Source organism: Myxine glutinosa, chromosome 4, assembly GCF_964187855.1.
Source record: "Myxine glutinosa chromosome 4, kmMyxGlut1.1, whole genome shotgun sequence".
Lineage (NCBI taxonomy): Eukaryota > Metazoa > Chordata > Myxini > Myxiniformes > Myxinidae > Myxine > Myxine glutinosa.
This window is the reverse complement of record NC_136264.1, coordinates 177,361,725-177,386,680: the sequence shown is the minus strand read 5'-3', so window position 1 is coordinate 177,386,680 and position 24,956 is coordinate 177,361,725. Positions and strand designations below refer to the sequence as shown.

The 24,956-nt window shown below is 46.9% G+C and overlaps 1 protein-coding gene across 4 annotated transcripts in view; it reads right to left on the bottom strand.

The window, feature by feature from the left end:
- Positions 1-24,956, bottom strand: part of TSGA10 (testis specific 10) — a 272,162-nt gene that overhangs the window by 157,730 nt on the left and 89,476 nt on the right. For all 4 annotated transcript variants that reach the window (XM_078776738.1, XM_078776741.1, XM_078776742.1 and 1 more), the window contains exons 6-8: positions 21,400-21,484; positions 9,347-9,458; positions 4,627-4,853 (exon numbers count right to left, since the gene is read on the bottom strand). In XM_078776738.1, the coding sequence (XP_078632864.1) occupies positions 4,627-4,853; positions 9,347-9,458; positions 21,400-21,484 (424 nt within the window). The remainder of the gene's footprint in view (positions 1-4,626; positions 4,854-9,346; positions 9,459-21,399; positions 21,485-24,956) is intronic.

The following is a 24,956-nucleotide window of genomic DNA, read 5'->3' as shown; positions in this document are numbered from 1 at the left end:
CCGCCCGTCAGTATTTTGTGAAAATAAGTTCTTTCCTTCATATTATTTGCTTGTTTCTTTGATTTTCTTTTCTCCCCCCTACCTCTCACGAACATCTAACCCCTTTGTCCATCGTTTTAAAAACAAAACAAACAAACAAACAAAAAATTCTATATTAATTCTTTCTCTCCTCCCGGACACATGCTTGTTCGCTCTCCTCCTCGTCTCGACTTGTGCCCCGCCCCCTATATCTCGTTTGACTTCCACCTCTGCTCCTTCTTTCTCAAATCCACGTCCTCACTTCGAGACTTTTCCCAGATTCTTTTTCATGGTTTTGTTTAAATATGTTTAAACCGCAGCCGTGATGCTGACGCCACCCTCCCCCCCCCCCCCACCCACCCCTCTCCCAGAATTTCCATGTTTTAAACGTTTCCCAGTGTGTACCCTGGATTAGAATAGGCACACCGTATCCCTGCGTGTCGTAAGAGACGAAGAAGAGGGTTGGCGTCAGGAAGGGCATCCGGCCATAAAAAAACATTGCCTCAAAGAGAGAACCATGACAATTACAACTACATATGGGCAGGGTACAGCCCGAAGTGGAGATCGGTTTCTGAGGTTTGGGACATGGAATGTAGGGACAATGACAGGGAGATCAGGAGAAGTGGTGGAAGTATTGGTCAGAAGAGTGGACATATGTTGTGTGCAAGAGACGAGATGGAAGGGAAGTGGTGTGAGAATGGTGAAGGGTAGGCAGGGACAGAAATACAAGTTTATGTGGCAAGGGTGCCTGGAGGGCGTGAATGGTGTTGGTGTCCTGTTTTCTGAGGAGTTTGTAGACAGTGTGGTGAGTGTGACTAGAGTGACTGATAGGTTGATGATGGTGAAAATGATGATTGGAAAGCTCTTGGTGAACGTCATCTCGGGATATGCTCCGCAGGTTGGTCACAGCGATGAAGAGAAGGACAAGTTCTGGTGTGCGTTAGAGAAGCTGATGGAAAACGTGAAAGATGAGGAAGTTGTTGTGGTAGGAGGAGACCTAAATGGACATGTGGGAAGGAGTATGGATGGTTTTGAGGGAGTTCATGGGGGTTACGGATATGGTGTGAGAAATGGAGAAGGTGAAAGGATTTTGGAGTTTGCTGATGGAGCTGATTTGTTGATTAGTAATACTCAGTTCCAGAAAGAGGATTATAAGCTTGTTACATACACGTCAGGTGGGTCGACGACAACCGTTGACTACCTGATGGTGCGTAGGCGAGATAGGGGGCACCTCCGGGACACAAAGGTGATCCCGGAGGAGGAGGCTGTTTCACAGCACCACTTGGTTGTCTGCGACATAAGGGTGAAAGGTGCGAGGAGAGCTCGGCGGGTGAAGTACCAACCAAGAATGAAGGTGTGGAGGTTGAAAGAGGTGACAGTGAGGGAGGCATTAAAAGAGAGGCTGCGTGGGGTAGAGGATGATGTGGTTGAGCTTGAAAATGGTTGGATGTCAATGAAAGATAGTCTGTTGGGAGCCGTTGGTGAGGTATGTGGATGGACAAAAGGACCAGCGAGGCACTCGGAAACATGGTGGTGGGATGATGAAGTTGGAAAGAGGATTGCCGAGAAGAGGAAGAAGTTCAAGGAGTGGCAGAAGGCGAAGGGTACTGGAGCAGAAACAGCAGAGCATGAAAGTTATAAGGCAGCCAAGAAGGCTGCAAAGAAAGAGGTAGCAAAGGCGCAGGAGGCATGTAGGAAAATGTTCGGAGAACGCTTGGATTCAGAAGAGGGTCAGAGACCAGTATTCAGGATTGCAAAGCAGATAGCGAAAGAGAGGTGTGATGTGATGGGGGTGAGTTGCTTGAAGGATGAAGTGGGAGAAATTGTTGTCGACCCAGATGGAATTAAAGGAAGATGGAGAAGATATATGGAAATGCTGTTGAATACAGAGAATGAATGGGATGGCAACATAGAGAGTCCAGTTTTAGGACCGGCAGAGAAGATAACTGAGAAGGAAGTTGAGGAAGCGATAAAAGCAATGTAGAGTAGAAAAGCGGGAGGGCCGACGGGAGTTGTGGGAGATATGTTGAAGGCAGCAGGAAGTTGGGGTGTGAAGAGAATGACAGAGATCTGTAATCTGGTGGTGAAAGAAGGCCGCATTCCAGTGGATTGGGAACTGAGTACCCTCGTCCCTCTATGCAAGGGGAAAGGTGACCCTCTGGAGTGTGGCTCGTACCGAGCGATAAAGTTATTGGAGCATGGAATGAAGGTATTGGAAAGGGTGTTGGAGAGGAGGATAAGGAAGAAAGTGAAGATCGACGAAATGCAGTTTGGATTTATGCCAGGAAGAGGAACGACAGACGCGCTTTTCATTGTGAGGCAGTTGCAGGAGAAGTACATGGAGAAGAGGAAGAAGTTGTTTCTTGGGTTTGTTGATCTGGAGAAAGCATTCGATCGGGTTACACGCAAAGTATTGACATGGGCATTGAGGAAGTTAGGAGTGGAGGAATGGTTGATCAGAGTAGTCATGGCAATGTACAAAAGAGTCGCACAGCTGTAAGGACGAAGGACGGGAACAGTGGTGAGTTTGAGGTGAATGTGGGAGTGCATCAGAGGTCGGTACTAAGTCCACTACTATTTGTAGCTGTGATGGAGGTGCTGGCTCAGAACGTAAAGGAGGGTTTACCGTGGAAGTTGTTGTATGCAGATGATCTGGTGTTGATTGCGGAAAGTATGGATGGACTGAAGGAAAAGATGAACAAGTGGAAGGAAAGTATGGAGACAAAAGGTCTGAAGGTGAATATCGGAAAGACGAAGGTGATGGCAAGTGGTAAAGCATGTGGTGAGGTGGAAAGAACTGGGAAGTGGCCCTGTGCTGTGTGTAGGAAGGGTGTCGCAGTGAACTCCATTCAATGTACAATGTGCGCTGAGTGGGTTCATCAAAAATGTAGTGGTCTGAGAGGGTCATTAACCAGTGTGGCAGATACATTCAAATGTAAGGTGTGCACAGAGGGAGCTGCAGATGGAGGAAATGTTGAGTTGGATCTTGGAGACGGCGTGAAGCTGGAAGGTGTGAAAACATTTTGCTACCTCGGAGACATGCTGAATGGAGAAGGTGGATCAGACTCGGCAACGGTTGCTCGAGTGAGATTTGCATGGAAGAAGTTTCGGGAACTGAGTGGCATGCTGATGAGGAGGGGAGTGTCGTTGAAGCTGAAGGGAAAGGTGTATGCTGCATGTGTGAGAAGTGTTATGATTTGTGGGAGCGAGACATGGTAACAGAGCAGCAACGAAGGTTGGAAAGGGTGGAAATGCGAATGGTTCGATGGATGTGTGGAGTATCGTTGAGAGAGAGGAAGCAAATGATGAATTGCGAAAGATGATGGGAATAGAGCCTGTGATTGATGCTGTGAAGAGGAACAGGTTGAGATGGCTTGGTCATGTGTTGAGGAAGGATGAAAGTGACTGGTTGAGAAGAGTGATGGAAATGAATGTAGAAGGAAGTAGAGAACGGGGAAGACCGAGAAAGACTTGGCTAAAGATGGTGGAAGAAGAAATGCGGGCAAGGGGGTTAACAAGGAGAGATGCAGAAAATAGGGCAAAATGGAGAAGATTGTCATGGGGACCGCAAGCCTAACCCCCGCTCTGGCAGGGAAAATGGCCTTTAAAATGCATGTTGTTGTTGTTGTTGATAAATGTAGGGGTGTACTTACTTTTTCCACATGCGAAATTTGCATTTATGTTTATTTAAATTATACAATGGACTACAAAATGTAAATGTTTCATGATATTTGTTATATTATATCACCTTTATCTATCAATATTGTTGAAATGAAGATCAAATAGCTGTATGTAGAAATATGTTGAAAAAGTCAAAACTTTACATGGGGTGTACTTACTTTTCCACGTGACTGTAGACTATATAGATTATTCCAATATTCGCCCACATCTAGTTACCATTGCAAATAAGCAAGTGGCCTCTGGTGTGCAAAACAGGGAGGGCCCACCCCATGCAGCCTGTCTGCTTCATCGAGACGTTGGCATGACCCCTCAAGCATGGCCCCTCATGCAGCCAAGTCCGACAATCCAAAGGTTTAAATTATCTTAATGAAATTTAACCACACACTCAACACTTTGTACACGGAGTTTAACTGTTTCTATGCAGAGCTTTTTTTGCAGTTGTGTGTCTATCCTTCTCCTCAGCCTCATCCAAGTACAGCAAGTGCTCTCCATATTGCAAGCACTCCTCAATCTCCATCTTTGCCATTTTTGCTGGCAAGCAATTATTTTGCATTGTATCCTGTCCCATACAATAGGGTAATTATGAGTGGTTCCTTGTGCAAGAAGCCAGGATGATCTGCTCTGTGCTTTAGAGGCCCTGCAGCACCACAAACATGCTGAAGTCGATCTCCACAATTCTTAAAAATAATCAGCCTCATCCGTTTCCGAGGGAAGGGGAAAGGGTAATGTAATTGGTCTGTGTGTCAGTGTGTGTGTGTGTGTGTGTGTGTGTGTGTGTGTGTGTGTGTGTGTGTGTGTGTGTGTGTGTGTGTGTCAGAGAGTGAGTGAGTCCACGCTGGACCTTCGATCATCTGCAATGATTCTCTGCATAGTTACTCTAGAATTATTTAAATAAAAACGTGACAAATTAAAGCAAGGTTTGCTCACTTTGGTGGCAGGGGAAAAGGAAGGGCTGCAAGAGCTGGGGCTGCTGGTCTGAAGAGATTTTTTTTGCAACAATCCTGTCAGCCGAGTGGTTTCAGCACGGTAGTGGTCTCGCTCAACTTCTATGCTGTGCAGAAGTTCATCAAGATGTGAGGAAGAATGATTGGAATGGCACGTGGCCCGGCTGCTACGGCCACAAACCCGTTCCATCTCCAACCTGAACTCATGATCTGCAATATCATACGAAGCAAAGTTTTTAAATGTGTCAAGTCTGAATACCTTGCAAACAAATATAGTAAAAGCCTTAAAAACAAATATAGTAAAAATAAAATAAAACATTCTAAATTTCACTGTTTATGAGGGTTGGGTTGAAATCAGTTTGACACGCATGTACGCACACACATGTCCCAAGTGTTAAATTCAGATGAGACAGAGCTCAGCGAAATTACTTCTACAGATGAAGCTACAAAATCTGAAGATACAACAGCCATAGAACACTAAATAAGGCAGGATATAAATGCTGTTTACATTGGTGTTGGATATTCTCCCTTTAATATCCAAAAAGGTTTACAAGAGGGACGGCATGTGCTGCACTAAACAGAAACTAGCACACATTATGATTCAAGGTGCAATGCTTGAGAAAACTGGCCAAGCTTTGGATGTGACCCTGTAACCGTAATCACCAGCAAGAGAGACTAGTATCCATGTGAGTAATGGATGGACCCAGAGAACTTGGTACCCAACAAAGCAGGAAAATGTGCATACTGTAGTGTACATTTTTGCACATATGCTGTCGCATAGGAACCCCCTTGCCACAATCCCACACCAAATCATGAGGACTGCACAGTGCACATGCGGAAAAAGTACACATTAAAAACGCTGTTCCAATCAAATTCCCACTTACAACGGTATCGTGAGCTCAAGGTGTGGAATTGCCTGCTTCTATTAACTATCTCAAGAGCGATTTAGCATATTAGCAAAGAATAACGAGGAATAAGAAGGAAATTTGATGTAGGAAAAGGCCATTCGGCCAATCATGCCTGCACTACACCAAAAACAGACCAATTAAAATCCATCAAGCTAACGACGTAATTTCATTTTAGGAGGTGGAAGGGGGAAGAAGGTTAGTGAAGACGGTTTTTGGATGAGGAATATACCATACCAACCACACACTATCCTATGACGAGATCCCCACAAACACGGCACTCCGCACAGATATACACAATCGCCCATCTGTACTCAAGGTACCAACAAGTCCTGCCAATATCCCGCCCTGTACTACTCTATCTCCAAAGCTTCTAGGTACCTATAGAATTCCAATTTAAACCCATTTATTGCAGAGGTTTCTCATTCACTACTGGGCAGAGCTTTCTCATTGTCTCAGTCACCATACGAGAATCCAGAATAGTTTGAAACTGAACAGTTCTTTTGACTGTGTGGCTTTTCTACCAACTTAACTTCTTTGCAAGTACAAAGTCAAAAAGAAGATATATCTTTTTAAAGAGAACTTTTATTGAAACAAGCCAATTTTTGGTGGTGTCTTCACATCAAGACATCAGGCCCATAACCTCAGAGCAAACCAAGCCCTCCCAGACAGTATGGTGCATCGATCTCCACACATTTCACTTGGCAGCCAGAAGAGAAGCCAAGTGAAGTGGCGTTCATTCACCTCTAAAAATAAACAAAGCAAAAACAAGAAATATGTCGTGCATAGCACGATACTTGTGAAATCCCTACAATACGTTGACCTATATGTAAAGGCCTATGATGACCACAAAAATAATTGGTGGTTGAATTCAGTGATCTGGAATGCAAATCCTCTTAAAATTTCAAGTCAATCAGATGAAAATTGAGGATTTTAGAAATCTTGTAAAGTTGGTGACCTTTGGCCTTTTGTTGATCTATTGACCTTTTGACCGCAAAAACAATAGGCTTCTTGCTTATGACCAACTCCACCATTTGGTGAAGTTTCGTGAAAATCGGTTGAAAATTGTGACTTGTAGGCGACTGACAGACAGACAGACAGAATAACGCACAAGACAGAATAACGCACAGACAGACAGAATAACGCACAAGACAGAATAACGCACAAGACCAACTTATATACTTGAAAAATCTTAGATTTTCGCTAGTAATAAAATAAAACAGTACAATACAAAAATCCTCTTTATTCCTCCGAACACCATGATAGCAAGCAAAGGAAATAGCAAGCAAAGGAAATACAAAGTTATAGCCGAATACAGTCAATGGGTGATGGATCTCAGTAATTAATTTGCTCACAAAAGCAGCAGATTATCATCTGAAACAATGCAGATCATATTCTCAGCTCTGTACTTCGACATCTCATAAAACAAACACTTATATATTGATTAATTACTTCTGCCACCGAAGGAGGATGAAGGTTATGCCTAAGTCACACACAGGCGGATATTTTGGCGACTACCGGCGACTGCCGGCAATCAAGATTTTTCAGCGACCACTGGCGATTTCGGGCGGTCAAATATGGTCAGGCGGCAGTATGGCGACTGCAGGCGGCCTCATTGCGACTGCATTGCGACGACGCCCCGAGTGGGATGGCGACTGTTGAAGATCGACGACAACTGCATTGCGGATGCACGGCGGCAGCGTGGCGACAGTCTGGCGGCTAGATTACGACCGATGGCGGATCGCGGCGACTGCATTGGGGCCGGGTGGCGGTTTACTCCGACTGCGGCAAGACTGCAATAAGACCGCCGGCGATTGGAGACGATTCACACAACTTTTTAAATCTTTATTTCTCTATTTTACATTTCACTTTATTCATTTCAATGATGTATGACATGAAGCATAAAGATGTTTGATGTACAATAACAAAGTTAATAAAGATGTATCATTGTAATGTAATAATCAAACTTTTCTGCAGGGAGAGAGAATGGAAATGAAGTCCAACAAATTATTTCCACTGGTCCCAAGTCCCATAAATAAAGTTTCCAAAGGACCAAAGTCCCAAAAATAAAGTTCCCAAAAGTCCCAAGTCCAAACAATAAAGCCATATCCTTGTCGGCACCACAGGACCTCACTCCACGGAGACCCTCACACCATCCTGTCTTGCCATGGAATCGTGGTATGTCGTAATGCAGTCGCCAGGCAGTCGTATCTTTGTCGCCAATGGCCGTAACTCGGCCGCCACTAGTCCTACTGCTGTCGTCATCAGTCTCCCATAGCCGCAGGGGAGACGTGGTAGTTCTTCTGTAGTCGATATGCAGCCGCAACAGTGTCGGCCCGTAGTCGGGAAGATGCCGCAGGAAGGCCGTATGGCATTCACATCTCTGCCGTGCTAGCTGGTGGGGCGATTGCGGAAGACTATGAGCGACTGGGTTGCGGCCGCTTTACGCTCTTATTACGGATACCGACGACAGCATGGCGGTTCCATCACGACAGCATGGCGGATTTTTTTCGAGTGCGACTGAGCGCGCCGTTTTTAAACATTTAAAAAAATATTTGGCCCCTTTGCGGCTCTTGCCGACTGCAGCCGACCTGGGGAGGATAACCACGACTACAGGCGACCGTCCATTACGGTTTCATTACGATTGTCGGCGGGTGGTGGCGATTTTTCCAGTCGCCAGTAGTCGCCGACAAATCCGCCTATGTGTGACTTAGGCATTATGTTTTCACCCCTGTCTGTTTCTCTGTCTGCCTGTTTGTCTGTGAACAAGTTATCTCAAAATGTTGTGGGCGGATCCGGATGAAATTTGGCGGAGAGGTAGCGTATGTGACAACGACGAAATGATTCGATTTTGGTGAAGATCCGGATTCAGCTGGTATCATTTATTAAGTGATTCTTCACCATTGGGAGATCGGGCGAAAAGCGATAGATAACATGATATTTCAAAAAGTTGTGGACGCGTTATGACTAAACTTGGTGGATAAGTTAGTTAGGAGACAAGAACAAGGTGATTCGATTTTGGTTCAGGTCCGAATCCAGATCTGGTATATCAGTGGTATACATAACTTAAACTGTTCAGTCTGACAGGTATGCGCTCTACTGAGTAACGTTCTAGTTGAAACTGTAATAACAACCACAACTATGACTACGTCTGGTGTTTTGCCTGAAGGTAGGTTCAATGGGGGCAAAGCGGCCTCACGTTAAGGATTACATTGGGTGGCTTGCCGTTGTCTTCCCAGTGGTAGCCATGGCAGAAATTTGGAAATTGTTCGGGGTTCTGGCAATAGCTCGCCTACTCTTCATGAAGGACACCATGAGATTGTGAAAGTGCACCAACCAATGCCAGCAAATGGGGTGCCTGGTTTAACACACCGGGATGACAGTTTGGCGCTGGGCCAAGGTTAGAACCCAGGCTCGACAACTCAGAAGCGAGTGTGCAAACCTCCAGTCTATCCTGACAGACATCTCTGTAAATTACTTAACCAAAAATCTTGACACTAACCGTGTGGGCCAAATATTATAAAGGAGAAAATGCTTTGTGAAGAATAACACCCGAATACTTGTGATTTCCCAATACCATATGCATTTTCCTGTCATGGCTGTGACATTTTATTTATTGTGGATGTAACAATCCATTTATTTTCGTTCCTGATTAAGTGTAAGTTGTGATTTCACTGCTACCTGTAATAGGAAATTTCAAACTCAACTCAAAGGTACACATACAATCCATCAAACATCAAGAGGGATAAAATCACTGCAAGAAGCAGCAGCGTCATCTAAGAACATTGGAATTCCTACCAGATGCAGTCAGAGTATTGATTTTGTTGGTCAAATGTTGTTTTTCCTCCTGCAGCAAATCTACAAGTCCAAGTAAGCGGGTCGCCTCTGTTCTCCAGCTCTTCAGCTCTTCCTATAGGGTCAACACATCCAATGTCAGCAAATTCAAAGAAATGGAAATCTGGGATGCAGCCACCATTCCAGGTGAATATAAAGAGACTAGCAACTCCAAATTGATTGATAGAAACTATCATGGACCCTTTCGTTGATTGAAAAATTGATTTGGTGGGGTTCCGGTACAAAAACAAAATGATACAATTCACCAGACTCAAAAATTATTTATACAGTAAACTGCCTTGAAGGCCGGCAGGACAGCCTATATGTACGCACACTCGCCCGAGAGCTCTCTATTCTGGGTTCAAATGTCAGCCCAGCTATAATCTGTCACCCTGGTGTTTTCCAGGCCGGGTAAGGCATGAATGCGCGTTCCATCCCTAGGATGCACATTAAACTGGGTGTCCCATGTGCTAGCATGCAGACGATCTAATTTCAGAAAAGAATTCATTTTAATAACATGAGGCATTTTTGGGTAGAGTTGTAATTTCTTATAGTCGTAACATGTAACATTGAGTAGAGTTGTAACATGTAAGGGTCGCTGAATCCAACCATCAACGTCACCAAACTAAAATTTGAGGTCAAGGAGGGGTCAAGACGTCAAAACAAAATGGCCACCAAAAACGAAACAGAAACTAGATTTTGACACTATGCCCACTTTTATTGAATATAATGTAAACAGAAAAACATGTGCTATTTGCAGATGCAATATCACAATGGGCCCACTCGACAGAATCTGAGACACTGTGTTGTACCCCAGCACAACTCTGGCTCCACAGTTTCAATGGCCTATAATCCACCACTACAACTAATTGAGGCAATATGGCAGTCGCATAATCCTAAAATGTTGAAGCAATCATTCTCATCAGCCTGTTGTCTCTATCCACATGCAGTTGTACATGGAAGCTTTACTTTTCAACATTTGCAGTGCAGGGATCGGCATCTTGAGCCGCAGGCACATGATAATTTCCAAACAACCTTCTTGAATAGGATCATGGGTCATGAGAATTGGATGTAGCCCCATCTTATCCCATTTCCATCCAAACTCAGTCGGCATCTGGCAGATGTGGCACAGGGCGGTTAGCTTCCTTCCATATCATGCATTGGTAATGCATGCGCTTGAACATGTTCGGCTCTGTTGAACTTTGAACTGTTGAATAAGGTCTTTCGATCGAGTAACCTCATGAAGTGTCCTGACTAACCCAATGTGCTTTGGTGTCCATTTTCGTCCACCACTCGTGCCATAAATGGTATCCTGGGCAGTACTTAGCATTCTTTGATTCACAGCATCTTTCTCATCTTCTCCTGGATCTCTCTCAAGTTGGCAGGGGCCACCAAACACAAGCTGCAGGAACATGTAAAGGCTCTCAGGAAGGCAGGCTATTGCCCTATCCGCACTTACACCAAAGCCTAAGTGCCCTGGCTTTTCCACCAAATTTCCATGAAGTTTCAAAGTAATGTGAATGAAAGAGGAAAATATCCTCTTCTGGCTCATACCATGGCATTGTTAGAATTTCATCGGTATCTTCCTCTGTTAATGTCAATCTAGATATGGCAGCACCAGTATATTTGGGTGGCAAAATCAGTGTTTGTCTTTCAGAAGGGTTCCCACTAGGCTCAAACTCTGATCTGGACCTTTTCCCAAAAGATTGTCCTGCAACTAATAAAGGACTTTGCGACGATGGTATTGGACTCTTCTGCAAGTTTCAAGTAGTGGTACCACACATCACGTAACTTGAGCACATGTCCCTTTTCTGCTACATATTGCAACTCAGTACATAGCCATAATCATAATCAGATCTTCGTTTTCAGAATCATGTTTAGTTTTTAGTGTGGACCTGTGGAATGCACGCAAGCATCTTAGATGCTATCAGGCCGCTTACACCAGCTAGACGAAGACCCAGATTGTGGTGCAGCTTTGCAGCCTCCAATATATTGTTGCGAATATGGAATTTGGCCTCCATATCCGCTTGTAAATATTCCCCTATTTCCCCAATACTCCCCAACTATCCCCAATCCCCCATTCCCTAGTCCCATTGTCTGTAAACAACACTCTGTAGAACCGACCTTCCCCTTTTTCCCCCATTAAATGTCGTGCCCAGGTCCACCGCATCTCACGTAGACAACTATAGGACATCTTGCTAGTTATTCTTAGTCGATGTCAGTTAAGGACTCGTTTCCATTAATTCTGACTCTTCGTTGCACCAGAATGTGATTATATGGCACCAGTAGTGAGTTTAGGACCTTTCCCATACCTCCTCCCGTCTTCTTCCCCAAACAACAACAACAACAACTACAACTACAACTACAACTACAACAACAATTACTACAACCACGGCGCGCGGGGGGAGTGTGCGTCCTCCCACCAGCTCGGTTAGCCGCCATGACCATGCGCTCCACGGGGTTACCACGAAGGGGCTGGCTGTCAGCTCCTCGTCAAGGGCGGAGCCTGGTAAACCCCCCCCACGCACCCAATGAGAAGCAACGTGCCGATTCCACGAGGCGGAGCTAACGAGCCGAGGGCGTGTCACTCCCCGCCGGAGATACGAAGCGACTCACCGGATGTGAGGTCAGATGCGCCCCCAGCTTGAGACGACAAGACGCCACCTCGAGCGCTGTGAAACCTCCTGCATCTACTGGACCGTACAGTACCCTGTCCTTGAGCCAAGAGTGCACCTTGAGCCATCGATTCTGCCTTTCCTGGCCATCAATCCCCGTGTGAGTCAGCCTTTTGTCCCGTTTATCTGTCGTCTGTTGGGGTTAATATAAGAGTGTGTCTAAGTGCTTGTCTTTCTATGCTGTACCTCTCGTCCCTGTAATCTGACCTTCCGCCCTAATATAATCTCCTCCGGAGGTCTTGAGAACCGTATCCCTGGTGTCGCGTCATTTTAATCCCAGCCGTGTGTCTTTTCCTTCATTGATCTAGCGTAGCGCGATTAGTCAACGTTCGGGTATAATCGGGTAACTTGTGCAGACGTGGTCATACCAAAACCGCTCGGTAAACTAACATCCACCACCGCGTCTGTAACAATTGGTGTCGAGGAGTGGAATTCGAACCCGGGACTAAATTTATTAGGCCCAAATTTGTAACAATTAGAATCGATTCGGAGCGCGTTTCCCGCGCGAAATTATAACGGCGAAATTTGATTTTGTTATACGAAAATAAAAACCCGAATTTTGAAAGTCGCGCTATGGCGGATCAAGACAGCTGGGGTCCGGTAGGGGAGAGTGAGGCAGGGTCGGTCCAGGACCAAATTGAGGGACGGGAGGAGAGCGAAGCAGTGAGGGCGGCAGGGTCGCAAAATAGCGTTGTCATGCACGAGGTGGCCACGGCGTCCACGCCCGCGACCGTAGTGGCGCCACCGGTGGATTTGAACTTGTTTTTAATACAAATGAAGGCCCTTATGGCCCAGAATTGTGAGCAAATGAGGGCTGATAGAGAGCGATTGGGTGAGCGATTGGAGGGCCAATTGGGGGTAATGAGGGACGAAGCGAGGGCTCAGAGTGAGCAATTGGGGGTAATGGGAAACCAAATGGGGGTAATGAGGGACGAAGCGAGGGGTACCGGTGAGAAGTTAGACAATAATTTTGAGGGGTTAGACAACGGGATAAAAGAGGTGAGAAATGGGTTAATGGGGGTAGAAAACAGAATGGCCGCTCAAGAGAATCAGATAGAGGGAGTGAAACATGGGTTAACGGGGGTAGAAAACAGAATGGCCGCTCAAGAGAATCAGATAGAGGGAGTGAAACATGGGTTAACGGGGGTAGAAAACAGAATGGCCGCTCAAGAGAATCAAATGGAAGGGATGCAAAAAGGGTTAGAGGGGTTAGAAAACACCATGGAAGGCAAATTGAGGGACATGAGGGACCAAGCGGAAAGGGAAGTTAACCAAATGGGGCAGCAGATAGAGGGGGTCAGAATGGGGGTAGAAACCAAACTGGATGCTCACAGGGAGGAAATGGAGCAGATGAGGGTGGCATCTGGGCAGGAGATGCAAGTGATGGGAGAGGAGATCAGGAGAGGAGTGAGTGAGGAGGTCGGAGGAGTGCGCGAGGAGGTGAGGCACTGTAAGGAGCACATGGAGAAGGAGGTGAGAAAGGGGACTGTAAAGTTACAAGGGGGCATAGAGGACCTGACGCAGGAGGTGGAACAGCTGACGGAGGGACAAAAAGGACTAACGGAGCAGGTTCAAAGGAACACTGCGGTATTAGGAGGTTTAAAAGCGACACAAAATGACCTAAAAAATGACTTGGTAGCGACGAAGAGGGAATGTCAGATGGTACGTGAGGGACTGACAACGAGGTTGGACGAGGTGATAGAGGTAATGGAGACGAAGGACCGGCAGGTGAGGACGCACATGGAAACGGTCAAGGTAGCCTTGGAGGACGAGCTTGAGGAAACGTACCGGGGAATAAAAGAGGTGAAGCACAAATTAGAAGAAGTGGAAGAAGGGATGAGCGAAATTAAGAAGCGACGGAGAGGGGATAAGAAAGAGATAAAAGAGGAGATAAAAGAATTGGTCCAAAGTCTGTGTTTGGATCGTGATGATGTGCTCAGTAACCGGATGAGGGATTCGCAGGTGATGGAGGAGAAGCGAAGAGGAAGAGGACCCGGTGTAAGTGGTGACCAATATGGTCGTGCGTATGATGCGCCAGGGGATTTAAGAAGCTTGGGGGTCGAGATGGACCCGGGTGTTCGTGAGAGGCCGTGGGTGAAGTGTGCGACAGGTCTGGTGTGCGAAAGAGGAGGTGTGCAAGAAAGTCCGACTCTGGGGTGTGTGAGGAAAAAGTGCGTGCCAAGGAGTGAGGGTGCTGGCGAGAGTGAGTCGGTCGTAGCGCGTGTGCGAGGGAGCACATGGAAGCGTGCTGCGGTGAGTGTTACAGAGGGTGTGACGGGAGAGTGTGCGCGAGGAAGGTGTGTGACGGACAGGTGCATGGGGAAAGAGTGCGCTGTCAAAGGCAAGGAAGAATGCACACCTGTGGTGAGTGTTACAGAGGGTGTGACGGGAGAGTGTGCGCGAGGAAGGTGTGTGACGGACAGGTGCATGGGGAAAGAGTGCGCTGTCAAAGGCAAGGAAGAATGCACACCTGTGGTGAGTGTTACAGAGGGTGTGACGGGAGAGTGTGCGCGAGGAAGGTGTGTGACGGACAGGTGCATGGGGAAAGAGTGCGCTGTCAAAGGCAAGGAAGAATGCACACCTGTGGTGAGTGTTACAGAGGGTGTGACGGGAGAGTGTGCGCGAGGAAGGTGTGTGACGGACAGGTGCATGGGGAAAGAGTGCGCTGTCAAAGGCAAGGAAGAATGCACACCTGTGGTGAGTGTTACAGAGGGTGTGACGGGAGAGTGTGCGCGAGAAAGGTGTGTGACGGACAGGTGCATGGGGAAAGAGTGCGCTGTCAAGAGTAAGGGTGAGTGCGCTGTCAGGAATGGAGGTGAAAGTAGTGAGAGTGACATGGAGCGTGAGTTAGTTGTGACAGGTGAGCGAGGATGTACACCTGGGATGGAAGGATGCACACCTGGAATGGTAGAGCGTGAGTGGGAATGCACGCTGGAGTTGGTGGTGAGGCACGTGGTTGGGTGTGCGAATGAGAGCACACCTGTGATTGTCACAGAGGAGGTGACCGAGGAGGGGGTGCGAAGCGGTGTATTGGTGAGGTGTGCGAGCAACGAATGTGTGCCAAAGTGTTCGGTGGTCAGGTGTGTGACCAAGGCTGTGAGTGGAATGGGTGTACCTGGGTGTGTAAGGAAAGGTACGAGGAGCATGGGCACGGCTGGATGTGTGAGCAAGGAACGGGCTGCGGGGTGTAAGCGTCCAGGTGAAGCATCGACGTTAGACGGGGTAGAGTTTAGAACGACTTATAGCCGAATCGGGCCCTCGGTGCGTGCTGGGCCTCGCTTTGAACGGCCGCGTCCGTGCTCCACTAGGCGGAGCGGGCAGCCCGATAGGAAGGGTCGTTATGGCGACCACGTTTTGTTGAGACGTGCCGACAGGTCGAGATCGGGACATTGGATGGCTCCACGCCGAGGTGATGCGTGGGATCTCGGCCCGGGTAAGCCCCCGTCCCTGCACCGAGTGCCGGACGCATTCAGCCGCTGGCACAAAACAACCAGCATCCATTGCTTGGCTTTACGAAGCCGGGCTTTGGACAGGGATTGGCGCACCGAGAGGTATTAGTGAGTCGACTGGGTGATGAGGTTAGTGTTTTGGACCCCAAATTAGAGAAAAACAAAATTTGATGATTGGCAAAGGATTGGCAGTAGTGATTGGCAGATGATGGGCAGTGATTGGCAAATTTTTAATTTGTTGAAATTTGATGTGCAAAATTGGTAGTGAGCGATGGGCCCGGTGGGTAAGGGTGGCATCCCTGCCACCCTTCCCATGGTGGGGGCAAAGGAGCAATAGCTTATGGGGTGTATGGCAGTGAAAACTAGCCCGGGTGGGTTAGGATATTGTAGGGATCTAGCGAAGATGACATTAGGTGACGTTAAGGTTAGTTAGTGACTGATACCTGTAGTGGGGACGCAGGTAGATTAGTGTGGATAATAATGACGTGGGAGCGCAATAGTTTAACGGGACGACTGGGAAGCGCAAGTTTCAGAAGGGAGTAGTTAGCTGAGATGATGCCGTGTGTGTGAGGATGGAACAGGTGTGATTGCACAGGTGTGCAACTGGACAGGTGTGATTGCACAGGTGTGCAACTGGACAGGTGTGTGGAGCAGTGTGTGAGTAATGAGTGTTGTGGATCAGCGCGAATGCGCTTGGGGAGAGAAGGGTGCAGGTGGCACCAGGTGTGAGAGCACAGGTGTGCAGGTACAGGTGTGTGGAGAGAGTTGGAGTGAGTGGTACGGAGTGGTGTGCGTGGTGCGAAGGTGTGGATGGGGGAAGAGTGGACCCTTTTCACGAGTACCCGGGGCGGGTAGTGTAAGTGTTAGGTAGAGGGTACAGGTAAATTGTGGTTGGATATTGGCATCTGTGGTGCGGGTGACAGAATGGTATTATGAATGGGTGCATTAGTGTTGTGGAAATGGCTGGGCGTGTAGCCCGTTAGTGTGTGTAGTTGGTTGGGCACTCCACCACTGTGAGGATGTCGGCCAGGTGAGGCCGCAGGTGGGCTCTGGGAGCCGGTAGAGTTGTGGATGGGGCCCGAGGATCCGGAGGACGGACCCGGGTAGCCCAGTGCCAGAGAGGGCACCGAGTGGGGAGAGTGCCAGAGGGCCTTCCCCAGGTAGTTAGGTTAGGGTGAGGAGCAGGTAAGCTCGGAGGCAACTGCAGTGGTGGAGGTGTGCAGGTGGGTAGACCCGCTGGGAGAGGTACACGCCACAGCCCAGAAATTGTGCGAGGGCACCGGGAGATGAATCGGGGGAGTGAGACCCCAAATTGAAGAGCACCACAGTTTGGCCAATGGGAATTGGTTTTTAGAACCCATAGTGTAAGAGGGCCAATGGTTTGGCCGGAGAAAGACCCCGGGTAGTGTAAAGTTGTTAAAGTCATTTAGGAAATAGTTAGGATTGATGAACCTGTCGCACCATACGCAGCCACTTACCTGTGGTGATGATGATGACTCCACACCTGTGTTTTCTTTGTTTGTGTTGCAGAAGTAAGGGTTGCTGTGAGGATTTGTGAGACGCATCACGACGTGGATGAGACATTGGGGTGATTCCATCTCTCCCTCCCTAGGAGGGACTGATGATGAATTGGTGATGGCAAATTTTGATGAGAGTTGAAAATGGCAAATTTGATTGGTTAGGAGGGAGAGAAGACGAATTTGGTTTATGGGAGGAACGGGGAAGACAGTAGGGATGTTTGTTGATTTGTAAAGTAGATGTTTATGGGTAGTGTTGTGTTTTGTGGATACAGTAAGGGGTAAGGGAGGGGCCATGTAGGTTACCTGGTGGGGGGGGGGGGGGGGGCGTACGGTAGGAACGTACCTGTCTCACCTGGTTCCCATGTGCCCCCAGTGTGCATTACCTTACATTGCGTGCACTTTTGCGCCCTTACCACCTTACTCACTTGTCTTCTTCTTTTGTCTCCCACCTCCGAGGATCTGGCTTTGGGGTAGAGAGAGAGGAGAGAGAGGTGCTGGCTTCGCAGTTGTGGGCCTGCACTTTCGCTGCTTGCTGCTTGGATCGATACACCATATGGACCGCAATGTTTGTGGCCACCCACAATGGACCGCAGTTCTTTTGCGGCCAAGCACCACCCATGGATGGACCTATGGGTCAACGTGGCACCTATGCCAAACAGGTGAACCACTAATAGTTGGCCCCCTGACGGCCGCAATAAGGAAATGGACGCGGTTGGCACCTTTCTTTATTTTTTTGAAGGAAGTAAGAAGGCCAAGTGCACCACACGAAGGCAAGACCAGCGGCAGAACATCGGCCGGCTGCGACACCACCGGTGATTTATAGACACTTTATTGGTGCACCGGATGGTGCTGACTATACATGATGGGGTGGTGCTTTTCGTGCTGGGAAAGGGTGCTCTGCACGTTATTAAAGGCCGTAGGCCACAGAGCACTCGTGGGTTGGTGTATCGATGCTAGCATGCGTGCTCTCTCTATGCATAACATCTGCATGTGTTCCTCCAAAAACAGGTCCTGGATCGTAGTGTAAATATCAGCGTAGTCTTGTGTAAATAATGCTCCCTACCGGCTGTATGTTTAGTTTGAGGATTCTTTCCGGATTCGGTTATCCTGTGGGTGTGTTTCTGTGAGGAGAAGGGTGCAACGTCGCAGGGGGACATATTTACTCATTTGTGAATATCTGTAAAACTGTCGCACTCAGGGTAGAGTTAATAGTAGAGGGAACTACATTGCGTGCCACACTAAAGTCGGTAAAAATTTATCGGGTCGGGACGCCCCGAGGGTAGAGAAGGGTGCAATGTTGCGAATATGGAATTTGGCCTCCATATCCGCTTGTAAATATTCCCCTATTTCCCCAATACTCCCCAACTATCCCCAATCCCCCATTCCCTAGTCCCATTGTCTGTAAACAACACTCTGTAGAACCGACCTTCCCCTTTTTCCCCCATTAAATGTCGTGCCCAGGTCCACCGCATCTCACGTAGACAACTATAGGACATCTTGCTAGTTATTCTTAGTCGATGTCAGTTAAGGACTCGTTTCCATTAATTCTGACTCTTCGTTGCACCAGAATGTGATTATATGGCACCAGTAGTGAGTTTAGGACCTTTCCCATACCTCCTCCCGTCTTCTTCCCCAAACAACAACAACAACAACTACAACTACAACTACAACAACAATTACTACAACCACGGCGCGCGGGGGGAGTGTGCGTCCTCCCACCAGCTCGGTTAGCCGCCATGACCATGCGCTCCACGGGGTTACCACGAAGGGGCTGGCTGTCAGCTCCTCGTCAAGGGCGGAGCCTGGTAAACCCCCCGCACGCACCCAATGAGAAGCAACGTGCCGATTCCACGAGGCGGAGCTAACGAGCCGAGGGCGTGTCACTCCCCGCCGGAGATACGAAGCGACTCACCGGATGTGAGGTCAGATGCGCCCCCAGCTTGAGACGACAAGACGCCACCTCGAGCGCTGTGAAACCTCCTGCATCTACTGGACCGTACAGTACCCTGTCCTTGAGCCAAGAGTGCACCTTGAGCCATCGATTCTGCCTTTCCTGGCCATCAATCCCCGTGTGAGTCAGCCTTTTGTCCCGTTTATCTGTCGTCTGTTGGGGTTAATATAAGAGTGTGTCTAAGTGCTTGTCTTTCTATGCTGTACCTCTCGTCCCTGTAATCTGACCTTCCGCCCTAATATAATCTCCTCCGGAGGTCTTGAGAACCGTATCCCTGGTGTCGCGTCATTTTAATCCCAGCCGTGTGTCTTTTCCTTCATTGATCTAGCGTAGCGCGATTAGTCAACGTTCGGGTATAATCGGGTAACTTGTGCAGACGTGGTCATACCAAAACCGCTCGGTAAACTAACATCCACCACCGCGTCTGTAACAATATCATGACTGGTGCTGAATGTCATCACTGAGCATAATCGTTCCTTGGGACGAATGTCCTGACAAAACGTACACACATTCCAGTCTATTGGTTTCACACTACTGTGTCGAGATGGACACACCCTACTGTAGCCTGATGAGCATGTCTGGATATGTCTTGTTACAACTAGCTGCAGCCTTGTCATATTGTAGAGAGTTGTTAGCCTTGTCAGTTTTAATTTATCTTATATATTTTATGATTTAAAAAAAAACATTACATGGCATAGTGGGGCATAATCACGTACTTTTGTTACTGTTGCAGAATAATGATTTTGTTTACATCATAAAAACTACACTGCCCATCACTAGTTGAGCAGTGAGTCCACTTTGGCCTTGCACACCCAGCTCTGTCTGTGCTCTGTTCCCCAAATATTCCTTCAGAATGCACAAGATCTGCCAGCAGCCCTTTTATGGTGAAACTGCCAAAATCAAGACTCTCTGCTCACCTTCACTCTTTCATTCCTCTTTTTCCCACCTCTGGAACAAACTCCCACACTCTCTTCAATCCCACTCCTCCCCGAGGTCTTCAAAGCACCTGTTCACCACCATCTCTTATCTTCCCCCACCCAAAACCTTGATCTTTTCTACTCATGTTAATACACCCCAAATCCACCTCATTCAAATTCCGTTTTCTTTCCTGAAAGTCCTTGAAGTGTCCATCTTGTTTATCCCGTGTACCCCACCCCAGCCCTCTCCCTTCCACAGATCTCCCGATGTCCCTGTTCTCTACTGTTGTTGTGCTTCCCTCTCTCTGCCCCTCTTGTCACCCGCTCCCTTTATTATATGTTCTATGTGTTAGCTCTTACAGGAGCCTCGACTTCATATGTTCTACTGGCTCTTACATGAGTATACAAAAACAAAATCGAGTATCATTCATCAATATAATATTCGTCAATGTACACAGTGATTCCAATGTTTCTAGTGCTGTAAGTACGTCGTTTGCTCACAGATGTTTCCATTGTTGTAAGTTTTGCCAAAAATAACAAGATGATTTTGATTCATTGCATTTCTATCAAAATTATGAGCTATGTATTGTGTAGTCAAGCTGCAGTGCCTTGGAAGTAAGTAGTGAACAAAACTCAAACATCAAGCCTTTTTTGAGCGTTTGTTTCATGTCCTATCGATGAAAGTTTTGTATTTTTTGATTTTGTTGACCGGCAGACATGCATGCAACGCTCCATGTTGCGGACTCCGCACTGCATGCACGCACAAAGTAAAAACGTCGTGCCAATGTTGCTTTCGTCATGCACACTGTTTATCATTGTATTTGATTGGCCAATAGCTTTTCATGCATTGTTTTTTGAAAAATCAATTACGTTTTAAAAACCAATTGACAGGTTTTACGTCATTAATGAATAGTTCCGTTTCTTGATCATTTCTATAAAATGTGCAACTTTTGACAAAATGAACAAGTATATTTGACATTCTAATCTATTAATATATCTTTTGATGTGAGATTTACATAATGCTGCAGAAGTAGTGAACGAATCTCAAAAACGATGCCTTTTTCGATTATTTGTCCTGCAGCCTATTATGGTCGGGTCAGGAATCAAACCTAGATGGACAGCTCAATGGAATGTAAACTTCCCCTCAGCTGTCTTGTCAGCCCGCTAAGCTCACAACTCACCTACATACGTGTCCCCCCCTCTTCAACCAATATCTGTTCAGTTACATTGGTCACACAAGTCCGTTAAAGTAGAGCAAAGCTATCTCGTTTTCTCCCCTGTGCCTCTCTTTTTGGGTTTTTTCTCTAATCGAAGTGTGCTCAATTGATAGACCCATATGTATATCAGGTCCTCATCCCCTCTGTCAGTGCAAACCCTCCTTCCTCTCTTCCTACGTGATATGTCACAATTGTATTTCACATACAACCTGTATTTGCATTACACAACTTTGGAAAAACAAGTTTATTCTTCAATTCTACGGTTTAAAATGAAATAATTTCACATGCCTGCTTAAGCTTTTCTTCATCAGTGTGATCCGCTTTTACCAACTCTTCTTTCAACCTTTTCACCTCCTGCTTTAACTCCTCACTCCTGCAGTAAAAAAGGATTAATAAATATTGGCAAGATCATTTAAGCAATTTATTATTAATAGCCTTTTTTCACTCCAAAAGCAGTGTCCACCCTTCTTATAATAGTGGGGTGGCTAAAGTCCAAATTTAAGTGATATCGTGACACACTGGCCCAAAGGACCAAATTTGGCACAGTTCTACTTTAGGACCATACAAAACTTTTGAGAGGGGGCTAACATCCCCGACGAGACAATATCTTCATCCCCTGGATAGAAAGGCAACTTCAAGGCTGTTCCAGGATGGACATCGTTTGGGACACTTACCGACCCGACAGCCTCAAAGCCACAACTCGAGAGAAACGAGGGAAAGGATTACGTAGAAAGGTATCCCACAATACGAAGTTACCAAGTAACTTCGCTGGCTTTCTACAGGGTCCTACCAACAAGGAGGAGCTTTTCGCACTGCTGACGGAGGACGTAGTCAAACACGACTATCCGCTTACCAAACAGGTTTACATTACATCTGGTCCACGAGTCCAATCGAATCAGGCTAACATCACAATGGGAGAGAGTGATCACGAAGAAGCAGACAGTAGAATATGTCTTCATGTAAACGATGCCCTAAGGGAAGGGGCGACTACTGTTCTCATCAGAACCGTAGACACAGACGTGATTGTGATTCTGGTGGGAGTGTTTCATGATCTTGTGCAGCACCATCCAGGTATGCAACTATGGGTTGGCTTTGGTACTGGTAAACACTTCCGCTATTACCATGTCAACTCAATCTGCCAGGAACTTGGGGAAGACAAAGCTCGTGCTCTGCCGTTTTTCCATGCATTCTCTGGCTCTGATGTAACATCCCAATTCAGTGGTAAAGGAAAAAAGTCAGCTTGGAAGGCATGGAAAGCTTACCCGACAGCCACAGGATTCACCATTACGTCCCTGACTGCGTTTGTTCCACAGGTGATTACATCTCCAGCATTCAATGTGATCGAGCGGTTTACCTGTATCATGTACGACAACACAACCCCACATGTCAATGTGAATGACCTTCGACAGGAGCTATTCCCAAGGAGAGTGAAGATGATGGAGAAGCTTCCTCCAACTCAGAACGCACTGCTCCAGCATGTAAATCGATGCCTGTACCAAGCCAGCATTTGGAGAGAGAGTCTTAAGCCCATCCTAGCTGCACCAAATCCAGATGGCTTTGGGTGGACCAAAGCAGATACCGGGTGGCGTCCAACCTGGACAACCCTGTCAGCTGCTGCTCTTAGTTGTAGAGAACTACTCAAGTGCGGATGTAAGGCGACACCCACTTGTTCAAAGAATTACTGCCATGCACAGGACTGTGTCTCTGTCGCGGAAATTGTGAAGCATAAGTCATGCAGGCCGCGACCTCCTCTGTACTGGCCAATCCAGTATCCTCCCTCAGTGTATCGATGTACGTCAAAAACACCGATGCAAAAATGACCAACACATAATTTGACCTTTGACCTTGACCTGACCTTGACCTGGGCCTCGAAAATCAGGCAGCCCCCTCTCAAAAGTTTTGTATGGTCCTACAGTATAACTGTGCCAAATTTAGTGCTTTGGGCCAGCGTGTCACGATCATTTCCATAAGCCACTCCACTATAATGCTATGACTGCAGATGGATATTTATTCCAATAAAACCTGCAAGCTCAGTTGGAAACAGTACACAATATTTAGATAAAAGGTGTTTGAACTAAATTTGCAGTCTAGGAGTTGCCCTGCCAATCACCTACCTGCTGCCACTGATGCACCTCTGGAATGAAGTAAATTAATCAATTGCATAATATAATCTTCTAAAATTAACATTAAAGGCCAAAAACGTCATAACCTATAAAAGTGAAAAATTAATGGTTAGATACAGATCGACTTGTGAAACTTCTTTCAATCTTTAACTTTACTGACATCTGTTTACTGAGTGCCTCTTCCTGATTGGAGGAAAGGCTCTTCCCCTTTTATACTCCCCACCCCATTAAAATAAAAAGATGTCAGGTTTTCAAAGTATTCTTGTGATGTTAAACTTGATGAAAATCCAAAAATAATCTATATATTGTTGCGGTTGTGGAAAGACCCCGGGGAGTTGCATTCAACACGCTAGATAACCCTGGAGTTTAGACATTTCCATGGTGATTCTGTTTAGGTAGGTTACTCATCCCCTCATATCAGGGACAAGGAAATGCATTGTGATTGTAGTTAGACCCTTCCCCATTGTTCTCTTTCTCATTCCCAAACCCTCATTCTCCAACTCCATTTTCAAACCTCATTCCCAAACACTAATTCGAAAACACCCATCCTCAAACACTCATTTTCGCACACCTGCATTTGAACCTCCATTCTCATGCTTTTTTCCAAACCACATCACCTCACCGGTATTTAGACCAAATAATCGCCATTTCAACATTGCAAATGTCATAATTCTTCGCCATTCAGGCATTACAGTCATAACATAATGGATCAAACAAAGTGTTCCCAAAGCGCCCTGCCCCCATGCTCCGGGGATAAAAATTCCAGCGGCTGAATTGCAGTGCGCCACAGCCAATCAGTGTTGGTTGCCGAAAGTGGGCATGCTTGGACACACAGTCCAGGGACAATTGAAAAAGCCCTGAAGGGGTAGTTTGCAGAGAATTAATGTGCAGATCGGGCACAGTGAAGTTCAAGAGGAGAGAGCAGTTCAAGCATGTGCAAAGCAGGATGGCGCTGAGGGCTGAGTTCTGAGTCCGGATTCTGAAGGAGTTTGTGCCCTGAGGGAGGGAAGGAGACTAGCTGAGTTGACTGGGCTTCCGGAGCACTAGATGGAAGGAGAAGGAACAAAGCAGAAGGTAAAGCGCTCAAAGTGGAACGCAAATATGCCAAGCGAGGGGTTCTCAAAAGCGCCAAGCAGAAAGCAAGGCGCTCCAGGTGGAACACAAAGGCGTTCCGCTTTGCGAGGCACTTCCCAAAGCACCAAGCGGGACAGGCGCTGACCAAAGGTGTGGTAGAACTGACTCTCACACGTCTTCGCACACACACCATATACCCTTGCATATACCAGCGCATATACCACATTGACTCGCACTGTTGTGGAGCATCAAATCTAGTAAAAAAAAAAGAAGAGTTATTTTCAGAGCTAGCACTGCATGATACCACATGACAGCGCACCTCCCACCTGCACCTCACTCACACGCATCTACACCTTGTTGGAAACCACGTGGGCAAGCCTGCTCACATACGGGTAAGAAAGGTGTCACCAACAAGCCTCAAATTCTTCCTCTTCCTTCTTTGTTTCCTTTTATATCTAATGTCCCAGGATGTATGAGGTGTCTATGTCTTGCTAGTGATAAGGTTGACTGCATGAGGGGGTGATTTTGAGTGCTAGGGGCTAAGACTGTTTCTTGTGTGACACTGCAATCTCCTGTAAATATGTGCCTTTCAACGGAGACTTGTTATTACAAACCTGCTCATTGTCAGTTTCCTCCATTGGTTCAACA